This window comes from Hemibagrus wyckioides, linkage group LG25, assembly GCF_019097595.1.
Source record: "Hemibagrus wyckioides isolate EC202008001 linkage group LG25, SWU_Hwy_1.0, whole genome shotgun sequence".
Taxonomy (NCBI): domain Eukaryota; kingdom Metazoa; phylum Chordata; class Actinopteri; order Siluriformes; family Bagridae; genus Hemibagrus; species Hemibagrus wyckioides.
The window spans coordinates 12,663,578-12,677,799 of record NC_080734.1 but is presented as its reverse complement, the minus strand read 5'-3'; the positions used below and the strand labels follow the sequence as shown (position 1 = coordinate 12,677,799).

General features: G+C 37.9%; 1 protein-coding gene across 4 annotated transcripts in view; it reads left to right on the top strand.

Moving 5' to 3' along the window:
* Nucleotides 1–14,222, top strand: part of LOC131346055 (1-phosphatidylinositol 4,5-bisphosphate phosphodiesterase beta-1) — an 89,794-nt gene that overhangs the window by 19,106 nt on the left and 56,466 nt on the right. For all 4 annotated transcript variants that reach the window (XR_009203565.1, XM_058379376.1, XM_058379375.1 and 1 more), the window contains exon 4: nt 7,506–7,574. Coding sequence is in view for 3 of the 4 variants with exons in the window: in XM_058379376.1 (XP_058235359.1) it covers nt 7,506–7,574 (69 nt within the window). In the remaining variant the exon portion in view is untranslated. The remainder of the gene's footprint in view (nt 1–7,505; nt 7,575–14,222) is intronic.

The following is a 14,222-nucleotide window of genomic DNA, read 5'->3' as shown; positions in this document are numbered from 1 at the left end:
AGTGGACATGAAGCTATCTGAATTGACTGGCTACATGGTTTGCATGCCTACATGGTTTGTAGTTCATATTCAGCCTTCAAGTATGCACATGTCCCACATGCATTTAGTAAGAATACTTCATGAATATATAGATGTTTTTGAGTAATGAGCAACAATGCTGGTTGTCTAAAAATGCATGTATATGCAGGATGTAGGACATTTGAAATTCTCAAAAAATCACTGATTTTTTTTGTATTGTTTAAAAGTGTAAGTATCATTAAATGGGTTGTTGTACTTGTCGCATTGATTGCTCCTTTCTACCTTAACATTGACTAAAATCTAAATGAATAATAATCTAAACTGCACAGTGGAGCGGCATCTGTCTCTGTCTCTGTTTCTCAGGGCTGTAAAGCCTTTAGCTACTCTACAAGATTCACAAGCAGCCTGTTAAATTGTATCCAGGCAGCGTAAAAGAAATGGATTTACTGCCCCTAATAAAACAATAAATAGCTAGAATTGTGCATATTTGCACTCGTTTATTAATGTAGTGATTGAGGTTTATGTAAGCAGTGTGTTTTGTCCATCCCTGCATCCCCCTGCATGTCCTTCTTCTCAGCTCCATTTCTGCCTTCATTATTAAGTATGTCAGAGATTTAGGTCACTTGTCTTTTTTCTGTCTTCAGCCAATTCAATTTTGGTAAAATGATAAAAAAGTATCAAATTTAAACGCTGCTCAAGTGCTTTGAGGCAAGGCAGAGACGCAAGAGTCTGTCATACTTAAAATACCGGCTCCCTCGTGTCACTGTTCCTCGAGAGAGAGAGAGAGAGAGAAAGAACAGGAAGTACAAATAGGTTGCTGATAGATCAGTGGAGGACAGTGGAGATAGTAAAGTTTGCTGACTTTATATTTCATTTTTTAATGGTTTGATGGCATGTTACATTCCATTCAAATGGTGGCAGGTTTCATGGGATCATCACTTCCTGGACTTGCAAACATCACGAAAAGCCAATCGAAGAAAGGTCAGTTGCTAAGAACCAAAAATGGACACTCGAAGTTCCCCCAAGGAGTGATTACACTTACTACGATTGAACTGCACTTGTATCTACATTATTGAACGCATTTTCTGTTTCTCAAGTATTATTGACCGTTAAACTCTCTTTAACCCTCTACACTGCTGTGCTCTGTCTCAAGAGTCTTATTCTGGTGCATCATGAACTTTGGATTTGATAAAACTGCAACCCTTAGAGGATTTACCTAGCTTTTTATCTGTGAACGTTCATATCAGTGAGGCGTCTGTCTTCAAAGTGATTTCATACACACGACTTTGATTTGATTTCCATTCTAGCTGTGGATTGAACAGGCTGTGAAATTGCTTTCTAGTCTCTTGCTGTTGTCCTAGTTTCCGAAGACCCCTGGATATAAATATAATTAAAGAAGAAATCTGGTCGTTTTCTTTGATGAAACACACTGCAGGTCTGTATCGTCTAAAAACACAGTTGGGATTTTGTACCCTTATGTTAATTAATTGTACATTTGTAGTTGGGGAAGGTGTGATGCCTTTGAGCTTTGATTTCTCTGTTCTTTCTTTATGACCACTCACTGACATGTATTTTGTAAAAGGCCTAGGAAAGATCTGCTGGAGTGTAGCTTTAATCAGTGCTCCTCAGACGATCACATCACCGTCTGTTGTGGGTGGTCATCCTGCTTCTATTATCATTTACTACTGTCTAGTTTAACGTCTGTTAGTAGCGTTGGATGAATGTGCTATGTAGATCATTAAGAGAGGCTCCGACTTAGGGGAAAAGATTACGGATGTCTGTCAGCAAGGGAATAAAAAAGGCATGTCTCTTTTAGGCATCTAGTCTAAACTGGAAGGTCTACAAAATGAAGTACCTATCCCTAAGGAAGAGCCAGGCAGAGCAAATGATTGACAAGGACATGCTTTGCCTGAGACTGAAGACCGCTTCTAGAAGTTTCTTTCCTCTTGGGACTTTCTGGCATGGATGTATGGTCTCAGGGCTTCATATTTTTGCTGAGCTGATTGTTGGTTTAAAAAAAGGCCAGGGTCATCTGTAGGGATCTGTCATTTGGAGATCTGTCATGAGACCAGCTCCATGTGCTCTTTGACTGATGGTCTTGTGTATTGTACCATCAGTCGCCTGCATCGCCAAGGCTGTTATCCAAATGTAAATGCCATGGTTCAGACTGATGTGGGTTGGTTATCTATCATCCATGGTGTAGCAATGCATGCGCAGAGCTGATAGCCATTATCAGGGTTGAAGCTTTCTTTCCATCTGTTGCTCTTGCCTGCTCTGGGGGGCAATATAGCCATGAAGACATTGACACCAAACTCGTATCTGTCACACATATGATAGCCACAGAGAGGTCCAGCTTTAAGACTGCTAAGACCTGCAGCCATGGTGTGACTGATCTGAAGTAGGGGGTTTACGTAAGATCGTGATTACAAGGAAGTGTTTTTTTTCCCCTTTTGAAATCTGGAGCTTGTTATTTGCTCTGAACAAACTAAATAACGTGGGAGGAATAATCATAACTTAACTATCATCTTCAGAAGTGCTGTATTTACATTTGCGTGTTGATTTTTGTAAGCAATGAGATCATATTCCCCCTTCGGCTTGTGACATAGCATTCGTAGGAAAAGGGAATCTGAACGCATGCCTTCATTAACGTTCTTCAGCAGCCACATGAAGTGTCATCAGTGTCATGAATATCTGTCCTTGCTTTGCTTGATGGACCTATTGATTTGCTACTGTAACAGATGGTGGGTGTCACCTCATCCAGAGAGAATGAGATTGATTCACAGATTTGTAAATATGAGCGTAGAACATAAACATTGACACTCATTCTGGGAAACAATGGGGAAAGTGAGCTTGAAGCCTGATGTTTACTCTTGTTCATATTTTGCATGTAAATGTATGTGGAATTTGTTTTTCCTGGTGATGTGTGAGAAAAAGGACGTGACTATAAAGTCATTATCCTCTACCTCTCTCTCTCTCTCTCTCTCTCTCTCTTTTAAAACATGTTCTGAGGAAAGGCCAAGTGTACATGATACCCTGTTTGACAAGGTTTATTTTGGACCTCTAAAGGGTGAGGATCAGGGCCACATGTCACACATTTCAGGACCAATATAGACTATGATACACGAACACAAATGCTTTCGCTCTCTTGGACCAGCCTCACACAGGAAAGGACTTCGAAACTACAAGAAACAAACTTTTGTGAAAGGCTGGAACTAATGCTGTTGCATTAAGCATTAAATAAGGAAGGCAAGTAAACAACAAGTTTTTTTTTAATAGATGATAATTGCATGGTTAGTTGCTGTCAGGAGGCAAGCATCTCATTCAGGGTGTATTATTACCTCATGCATGGTGTTTCCAGGATAGGGGATGTGCTACGCCCCTGCCCAGGGTAAAGTGGATACTGAAAGTAAGTGAGTGAGACGGTGAGTTCTTGAAATGTCATCTGTAGAAGATGTAGAATTAGACTGTCTTGCCAGAGTTAGGGCAAATACTATAAATGTAGTTAGTCAAGTTAGAAGTTGCTTTACAAAAGGAAAAAAGCAGACTAACCAATACAAGACATGTAAGTTGAAGGGTTAAAAATGATTGGTTACGGTGGACGGCAGTGAGGAAGGTGTTTGTCCTTGAGACCATGTGCACGCATTGCATCTGTCTATAATGAGTACATTACTTTAAATAGACACAGACTGGCATTGATAAAGAAGTTAATGAGCATTTTACTCCTCCTATAATGGTGACCACTGCTCTTGCTGCTGCTGACTCAGACTTGCTTCTGAGTGCATGTGCACCGGTGGGTGATGATAGATAGTGGTGATAATGAATTCGAAATTGATTTGCAGTAAGGTGCAGCACTGCTGGAGCGATCAAGGCTTACGATTCAATTTTGTTCCAAACACAAGGGAAACCCTTTATCTGTTCTAACAAGGAGTAGTATGGGTGAGGTCCCTCATCTTTTAGACACAAAAACGAAACTTACATTGTCCTTTATTACACTGGGTTAAAATCGATTAAATGTAATTAAGGGTCATAAAATAAAGCAGGCTATTTATTTTCTGTATTTCCTAAATAGCTTTGAAAGTATAAAGATGATCCTTGGTGGCTACTATGAATGGGATAGCAGGGCTAGTAGCGCTAACAGGTGTAAGCATTATACCTCCTTCACCCCATTCCACATTATATGCCACTGACATTTTACAAGTGATTTAGTGGCACGCTACAGTTACAGAAAATTCCTAAATGGCTAAAAGCGAATATAAAATAACAAAAGAGCTCAGAGCCACTATGACGAAAATGAAAAATGAATTGCTCACACTAAGCAAAATTAGTATTTTTTCCTGTTTCTGTAGCACAATTCAGCGCTAACGATTATGGATGCACAAACCAGTGGTAACAAGGTTGTTTGTTTAAATGCAGAACATGTTTAAGATAATGAGAGGCAGCCTCTGAGCCTCACAGTAAGTGATTAGTGCCTGAGGGGTACAGGCCTCACTGCGCTGCTCTTTCCTGAGGCTTCGCAACTCTCGCTTCACACAGTGTGGCATCTCTTTATACACACACTTCAAAGAGCAGCTTTTATACTGGAGCTGGAAATGCTAACCTTTGACTCAAAGCAGCTCGCACTGTAAACAGAGAGTGTTAAATTGATTTCAGGAAAGAATGCTGTCTATGTTATGTTGTTTTCAAATGAAAAGCTTAAATGAATTCTCCACCGGTTTCCAACGTTATCTTTAAACACTTCATCTGTTGCATATGCATGATACAAATATAAGTTTCAATTAAAAAATGTCACACTAACTGTAAAGATATTAAAGAATGTCTTATCAAAGTTGTTCTGTAGCTTTTTCCACAAACACACACACAAAAAAAAAAAATTGCATTACGTGTGCATTATGGTTTTATCCTAATCACGCTCAACATCATGCTTCCATTACTGGGCTATGAGAGCTTTCTAATACCCAGCTTGATTATATGTCTGTGTCAATTTGGCGCAAGAGACTTCAGCACCAGAAAAAAAAAATCTCTCTTCGTTTAAAAAAAAGTAAATATTGCTCTTAGTAGGATGCTTGAAATGTGGCTTGAGTTATAGCAGCTGACCGTGAGTGTCTTGCCATAATAACCATTTCATTGCCATTTTTTTTCTTCACTCTAACCTTCTTATGGCTCTAAGATCTTTGCGCCAGTGCAGAAGAGTCACAGCCATGAGAATACACACTGCAACAAGCATGTCGCTGAACCGTCTGTTCTGTTCTGTGCTCCGTCACTCGCACATTTTCACTGAGATTTGTTATGCAATGGAGATTATGTTTATGCAAACATTTTCTGCACCTTCTGATGATTTATTAACTTACAACAACATGTTCTGGGACACTGGTGGTGTGTCAGCATTTGAAGCCGTGTTGTGAATGCACATTTAAATGGCAAGGTTTAAAATGGACTTAACTAGGATGCCTGTTCGAAGAGACAGTGTTATAACATTTGAGGACTGAATGTTGACTTTTTAAAAAACATTTTTAATTTCTCATATGTAATCAAACAATGTTTTACCGTTGCTGTCTAGTGTGTTTTATGTCTTTCCTCTGTTCGACACTGAATTTTCTCTGGATCGAAGCCTCATTTCAGAAAAGTTGTTAAACTGCTACTACATTAGTTTTTTAGTCATAGTAATTCCATTAAAAAATATTATTACGTTTTTTAAAAAGCTAGATTTGGGTATCATTTCCACTTTACAGGTCCAGGGGGTCTGGTTCGATCCTGTGCTTGGGTTACTGTTTGTGTTGAGTTTCTGGGCATGTTTTCCCCACATGCCTGTGGGTTTTCTCTGGGTTCACTGGTTTCTTCCCACCTCCAAATACCTGCTTGTACTTTGGTTATGCTAAAGGTGTGAATGAGTATGTTAATGCGTTAGCGTCATGGTGCTCCGTGATGGCCTGGAATACAGGGTATATTTCCACCTCATGCTTTGTGCTAACAAGAAAGGCCTTGGATCTACTTCCACCCTGACCAGGATAAAACACTTACTGAAGGGGAATGAAAAGATGAAAAGTAAGCCTTTACCTCTCAGCTATTAGTGAAACAGTTGACTTGATCCATGAACCATGAAAATGCCATGTTCTTTACAAGACTCACAACAGGAGTCAATCACCCATGCAACAAAAGGCAGAGGCTTAGCAAATGATTGACCCTTCTCAGCGTGAATGTTTCAAATTGTATCAGGACGTATGCTATAAGAAAATACAGACAAATATTGGACTTGATTTTGTTGTGAACCAATGTGAACATTTGTCCAACGTGTATGATGGCGTCTTAATGTTACTACTGGTAGGCTTATTCAGGCTTATCATTCCAACACAACTGTTATTCATAGCTGCTATATTCATCAAAGTCCTCCAAGAACCAGTGGGTAACAACTGACAAAAATCATGACATTACAGACCAAATCATTGTACTGTCCTGGCTAACCTGTCAGTTTGGATTTTAAATCACTACAGATTAAATAAATCCTATCTGCCTATGGTTTCCTGTTATTCTGAAACATGGAGAGTAAAAAAATTATTTTTTTTTCATAAAATACATTAGCTCATCCTATTTATTATCCTATTTCATCCTATTATATATCACTATTTTCAGAAATATAGCATGCTACATAGCTTCTAGTATCTTGACCTCCTTGACAAAAAACTTTAAACTGTGAGACTGTGTGTGACTTCACCCCTGGTTTTATGTTGTGATACCTATCTGTGGCTAACAGCACTCCTGGTATAGCAGTATAACACATCTTAGCTATATCATTTCTAGCTTGACTGATTGCTTTGTGACCACTGTTTGTCACAACTGTGCACTAGCACTTAATCAAATTGTGGTGTGTTTAGCTGATGGATCAGTTTGTGGACACTTAGTGGAACTTCTATGGTGCTTGTATTGCAGTTCAGGGCTATAATGGCTAGATGCCTGATCGTATACTGCCTCACTTGAAATTCACTTTGGATAAAAGCATCAGCCAAATGAATCATTGTTAACATTAATCCAACAGAAAACTCATAAAAGTCTCCTGAACATTTCTTTTCTTTCTCTCACTGGCTTTTCCCTTCCCATTAATCATAGACCTTTAGAGGTATTTACTGTATAGAGTGGTCCGTTTCACCATTTCAAGTAAGTGTGGGATTTAAGAGGTGGCTTTTGTGTGTCTTGTGTTTTGTGGCTTGAACTCAAGCTAAATTATCTTAAGAAAACATCCTGCAATTGCAATCTAATGCTGATGTTTTATTAGCTTCTCCGGTTTCCCTGAGTTTCCACCCACCAGACTCATGCTATGTTCATTTCAGATACACGCTTAGTCTGATGTTGTACCCAATATACTCTGTATTAATTATTTATATACATGTGACTAAGAAATGTTAAGAAATGGTCAGTGTTCTATGTGCCAATAAAATGTTTTCTTTCTTTCTTTCTTTCTTTCTTTCTTTCTTTCTTTCTTTCCTTACTGTTAGGAGACAGATGTTCTGGACATTGCTTATATCAAGGATGCTCGAACTGGGAAATATTCCAGGACACCTAAGGTAATCTGAAGTTTGAATCTTGTTTGGTTGAAATGGAGTTCGTCAGAATCTTAAATCTGTACAAACACCAACTTTACCGCTTTCCTGATGAAAACAGCTCGTGATTTTTGAAGGTCAACAGACCTCTTTGCTAACTAGTAAAACAAATATTCATGTAAATTGTATCTAGACAGGAACATGCTGATAAAACCCACAGCCCTTCTCTGCAGTACGTGCCAGGAAATTTTTTTTACTAGCTCCACAAATTCATTCGCAGCTCTCAACTTCTAGTGAGCCATGATGAAGTTCAACATTGTGATTTACACAGCGAGATCCTGTTTTACACAGATTAATCCGAATAAAATAAACAAGCTACACTCATGGTGTGTGGTTTGAGGGTTGTTGGAGCAAACATTATAAATTACTAACACATAAACTTTGTTACTATTTTTTTTTGTTTGTTTGCTTGTTTTGCAGGGTTCAGATCATTTCAGATACAACCATATGGGCTAGAATCAGAACAGATAAAACAGAAAAGGCAAACTTGAATAGTTGATGTATATGTATAGTATAGGATATGTGCTGAAAGGATTTCTGAACTCATTATATTCAAATGTGGAAGTATTATAATAGAGAACAGAGGCCCGGAAGCTGCTGTGCTTTTCATGTTGAAGGCCATTAGGAGAATGCAAGATGAAACCAGACACATGCAGAACAACCAGCAATAATGTCCCAGTCCCATTAGAGCTTTCAAAAAGAGGGCTGGCAAAGAAGCACATCGCTTGCTACGGCATGATTTCATTATTTTGGATATGCAAAACCCGTGGTGCTTTTCTCATGCGACACACCTGCTATCTGAAACAATATGAGAAATCATCCTTCTGCTCCAAGCACCGACTGAACACACCAGGCGGTATCGTTAGAGGCATGCAGGCTCCAGCGGCCAGAGGGACAGACATGCCAAATGACTAACAGTATCCGTAAACACGCCCTAATCTCTTTATAAAAATGAGTGAGCCTCAACTAAACATAGTTTTAGCGTTAAACATAGAGTCAGGGATAAGCTTCAATTTCACTAAAACTCTCGTAATCATCTTAGAATGCAATGTCCATGTAAGCAAAATGTGTAAAGTATTAATAAACTATTCTTCAGATGAACTAGCAAGACATTTAGACGCAATCGTTTTCACACACACATATTGTAGACAGAAACGCTTCTCTTTTTTATGTGTTCTTTTTCAAACACATAAAATCAATATCACATACCAGTGCTGAGCTCTCACGAGATTTCCAGTCATTTGCACCACACTAAAATCTCTTGTAGGATCTATTCATATTACTTCTCTTGTATTGGTCTCCATTAGAATACTTTTAGATTTTGCATCTCCGCATCACAACAAGCCAGTAGTTGTGTCAATGCAAATTAATAAGAGCAGCATGACAGGGTCAGTATTTAGATGGGAGGAAACAATAGTGCTTCTTAAATACAATATCCATACATATGAGGAACAATATCATAGGTACCATGATTTTTAGGTTTGCAAGCAGAAAATCTGTGCAAACTATGAAGAAACAACACTGTTCATTCTATTACTTGACCACGAAGGTCAGTGTCATAGTGTAAGTGCTGATGATACTCTCAGAAAAGCATATTGAGCAGTTAGTCGATATCAATAACCACAGTGTTGTTGAATTTGCAGTCAAGATTGGTCAGAAGTTGATTTATTCTCCATAACAGCTGTTGGCTACAAGACAAATCACAGCTTCATATTAATCTGCTGTTTCTAATCGTTTCTATAGTAACAACTTAATAATCTAAGCCTTATACCTTACAATAAACAATACGTTGTTAATTTATAAAGAAAAATAAAAATATGTAATTATTAATTAGTTATTATTATTATTATTATTATTATTATTATTATTATTATTATTAACTATTATATAATATAATTACTAACTATTGTATTAGTAGTATATCCTTATTATTAGGTTTTCTGTTAATAAAACATTTATAGAAGGAGTCTCTAGTGTCAGCAATTGGTAACAATTAATTTTTCTGGTAACACAACACACAGAGTGATCACATTTACCGCATTTGTCACCCAGGCACCCTTATCTTGAGTAACTTATATTTATCTCATTTTATACAACTGAGCAATTAAGGGTTAAGGGCCTTGCTCAAGGGCCCAGCAGTGGCAGCTTGGTGGACCTGGGATACTCACAACCTTCCAATCAGTAGTCCAAAACCTTAACCACTGAGCTACCACTTACAACACAGGGCGTAGCTATTCCTGTGAACATTGTATAACTTTAAATAGTTAAAAAGCACAACTAGAAAAGTAGTAAATGATACATGATCCTAAATGATACAATTTAGGAACTAACAAGAGCTGTACCACTCATGATTATGTTCCTATAACAACACGACCTTTCATGTTTACTTCTTTACATAATGCCCGCTTGCTCATTTACAATTTTTTAAACAAGACACGGGAAATGTCAAAAGAACACGAGTCACTTCTGTGCAGAATCTTGTTCATGCTAGCTATTCCAATTAGTATATGTCCTCCCAGTCATATTTAATATTAATTAGCTTTATCCCTAATGAGATAGCAGGTGCTGCAACACTGTTTAAATTAATTGCCCTAATACGTGTCAGGTAAACAAAACAGCAATGAAATAACCATCTGGCCTTGACGGTGTCTGCTTGTGCAAGTGTTTTGTGATTGTTTGAGCTTGTTAGGTTGTTTGATTCTTGAGCCCATAACCATATTAGACACAGACATGTTAGTGTTAGTGTCTGTGCATAACCTTGTGTCATTTACTGTCAAAACCTTTTCTTAAAATTTTTATGTCTGCAGCCTTTTGTTAACAATCTAGGATTTCAATTCAAGAAGCTTTATTGTCAATTCAACCACATATAGCTGACGCAGTACATAGTGAAATGAAACAACGTTTCTCCAGGACCCTGGTGCTACATGAACATATAACATAGTGTTCAAACACAAAAACAACACAGAGCTAGGACATAAGTTTGTCTTAGCCACATAAAGTGCAAAGTGTGCAACTAGGTGCAAACAGAGCAAGGATAAGACAAAAACAATACGTACAAAAAAAGACACCACAAAAAACAGGACACTTAGCGCCGAAAAAGAGAACATGTGCAATGAAATGTAAATGATTTGTACTGAGAAGTATAGAAAGTGTCCCTGTGAATTGTTTTTACTGTGTTCTTGAAGTCCTTGAATGTTCATTATTGTCTCCATTATACTCCTTTGATCTACAGACAGACTACTGTTTTCGTTCCTTTCTTTCATTCTCCTCATCAACCTTCTATCTGTAAGAAACCTATGAATAACGTTCAGCTAAATGCAACCAGTGAGGCGTCATGTAACATGGAATTGGATACTTAACTTGGGCAATCAAATTTGAATAATCTGAAAATTAAAATTAAAAACTGAAGCTCAACAAAAACAATGGCTGTAATACAGTAGTTCCTAACATAGACAAAGATTCAGATTAGGTCTTTCAAGGCTCTTTCTACCATGCTTTAGAACATTTAGAAGAACATTTCATTAATGCCTTAATGCAACATAAGAAAAAGAGGTTCATACATTCACTATATGGCCAAAAGTTTGTGGACACCTTACCATGACACAACGATATGTGATCCTTCACCAAACTGTTCGTAGGACAGTGAACGAAGTTCGTAGCACACAGTTGTATAGAATCTCTCTACATACTATAGCATTAAGATTTCCATTCACTGGAACTAAGCATGTTCCATCATTACAATGCCCTGTGCATAGTGCGGTGTGGAACAACTTGAGTGTCCAGCACAGAGCCCTGACCTCACTGCACTTACAATGAACTTGAGCACTGGTGACACAGTAGGACACCTCAACCATCATCAGTGCCAAGTTTCACAGATGCTTTCGTTGACAAATAAGCAAATTTGTATAGCCAGACTCCAAAATCTAGTGGAAAGCATTTCCAGAAGTGTGGAAGTTAAGAGTTGGACTAAATGTGGAAAGGGATGTACAAAAAAAAAGACATGTGGATTTGATGGTCAGCTGTTCAAATACTTTTGGCCAAATAGTGTTGAAGTGATCATTTTGAAAAACCTTCTTTGTTTTGTACTACTACAACAACAACATCTACTACTACTACTACTACTACTACTAATAATAATAATAATCAATGAATATCTGATTCATTTGAGTAGAAAACTAATTCATTTTATTTATTCTAATCCTAGGTGAATCACGAAACACAGCAAAGAAATGATTGAGAGATTAGCACTAGATATGTAGCAATAGTTAGAAAAACATTTCAACCTTAAAGAAAATGAAATCAATTTTAAAGACATTTTTATGTCAGTCTGAAATAATGGGGAGAGTGAAGAAGAGAGAAAGCAATTACTTCATTTGAAAAGAGGTATAAATTGTGCAATGTATGGCAACGCTGGATAAAATCTTGCATTGAAGCAGATGGAGCAGTGTGATCACAGGCATGCTTATGTGGACCTCTCATCTCATTTTCTCCTAGCAGTCAATCAGTTTAATTGCACCTTATCTTTGTCAGGCTGAGCATCCAGGCTCACTCTAATGTCTTATCAAGGCAGAAAACCGGGAGCTCAGTGGCAGCGGATATAGCAGGACACCAGAGAGGGCTTCTAACCATGCTCTTGGACTTATCTGGATGAATATCTTTCCTCACATTCCATACAATACAGTAAACCCCTGTTCAGGCTTACCTTCTAGGCTAACTAGGTGCTGCCTGTTTGTCCGAGATGGTGTAACTTTAGAAAAGGCTTATCCTGCTCCTGAAATAAGAGTTGGCAGACGTTTGGATTACTACATGTGTTCTCTGGTGCTTTTGTACCTCATCTAGGTGCATTACCTTTCATCTCTGTTTCCGAATGTTGGGGATTATGTGCAGTGTTTCAGATGTGTTGAGATGTGAGTAGGAAGCTTCTGTCATCTTTCCAGACCAGTTCTTAGAGCACAGCATGTGTTCTGCTTAAGTGCCGTTTCATGACAGAAGTTTCAAAGATGTGGCAAGGTCCTTCAAAAAGTTTATGTGAGTTGGAGTGAGCTGTCACACTCATTACATGACAAGTGAATATGTGGTGTTTTTAATTACCAGCAATATTTCCAGAGTAAAAAAATAAGTTTACTGTTAACACTTTTTAATCACAAAAAGTTTAATCACAAGATGGAATAATAGCTGTAAATTGCTATTTTTGCTACTCTAATACATCTTCCCGGAAACCTATTAACAGTACCGCTCGCTAAAATGGCTTCTTGGATGCCTCCTTTTATAGGACCCTGTGCTGGTTACAGGTTTTACATTGCAATTTAACCTGGGAAGGTTTGAAGGAGGAGGGAAGATGTTTGCCCTTTTGCTTAGTTACCATAGAGATGGTAAGATGGAGCACCATCAAAAAAATGGTTTAATGAGTGTTTCAGAGGTTTAAAGACAGTTTAGGGGCCATGCTGAGTCTGTCCACTTCATCAGAAAGTACACATCTTCCTCACACCTTTCATCCATGTCTCAACTGCAGCCTCGGTCCACTTGTCTTTTCTGAACAAGCTGAAGATTGCTCTAAACCCTGATGTAGACTTCACATAGCTAATTAAAACCTTGAAGAAAGAGCTGGACAGACTGAAGGACTGAAGCACTGCTGCATCACTCTCTCTAGGTAGAGCGGAAGTAAGGGTTAATTCCTACCGGTGTATTCTGGGTAATGTCGATAGATGGTAATCAAAGTGAAAATAGAGCTACATAAAGTAAAACTTGGACACCACTGAAAATCATGAATTAGTTTTAAACATTAATAGGCAAGTTGTTCAAGATGGATGTTTCTTTTAAAACAAAATCAACAAGTGGATGAAGCAAAACACATAGATGACTGATTTGCTACCTATTACTTTGTAAGTAATGTACACAGTTCAGTATTCTAAACAATGCTACATTACAGTACCGGGTGTCCGAGACACTAGGCAGGGTGCATGTGACAAGCAGATTATATGTGTGGGCTTTTTAATTTGATTTATTCACCTACGGATATGGTGTCATGGGATTTTTATCCCAGTAAATCAAGCAGAAAAGAAAACCGCACACTCTACTGCTTCAGATGTAAAATATCATATAGCTATAGCTAACGTTCAAGTCTGATTGGCATCTTCATTGCCTCTCAACACATTTAAATCTAAAGTCTAATTCTGTGTTATATTAGAAAAGTTATTTGGTTCACTACACTGTATTCTCTCAGTTTTAATAGCATGTTTAAAAACATGCTGTTTGGTTACGTTAAATTGCTCCTAGGTGTGAGCATGTGTATGATTGTATGTGTGCATGTTTTCCTGCAATGGGCTTATAGTCAGTGTTCCTTGCATATTGTCCTCACGGTCAGGAAACAGCAGTTGCAAAAGATGAATGAATGAAAGAATGAATAAATGAATCATATCCAGCACCCCTTATAGTTTCAGAAGTAAGCAGAAAATTTAATCACATGACAATACTTTAACTGAAAGACTGGTCTTCTACGTCGGTGTCATATTAATTATAAAGGCTGTAGGTTTATCAAGGGCAAGCAACTACTAATACAAGAATGATGTTAAAATATGAAATTAACTCTTGAAAACTGGAACAGCTGCCACA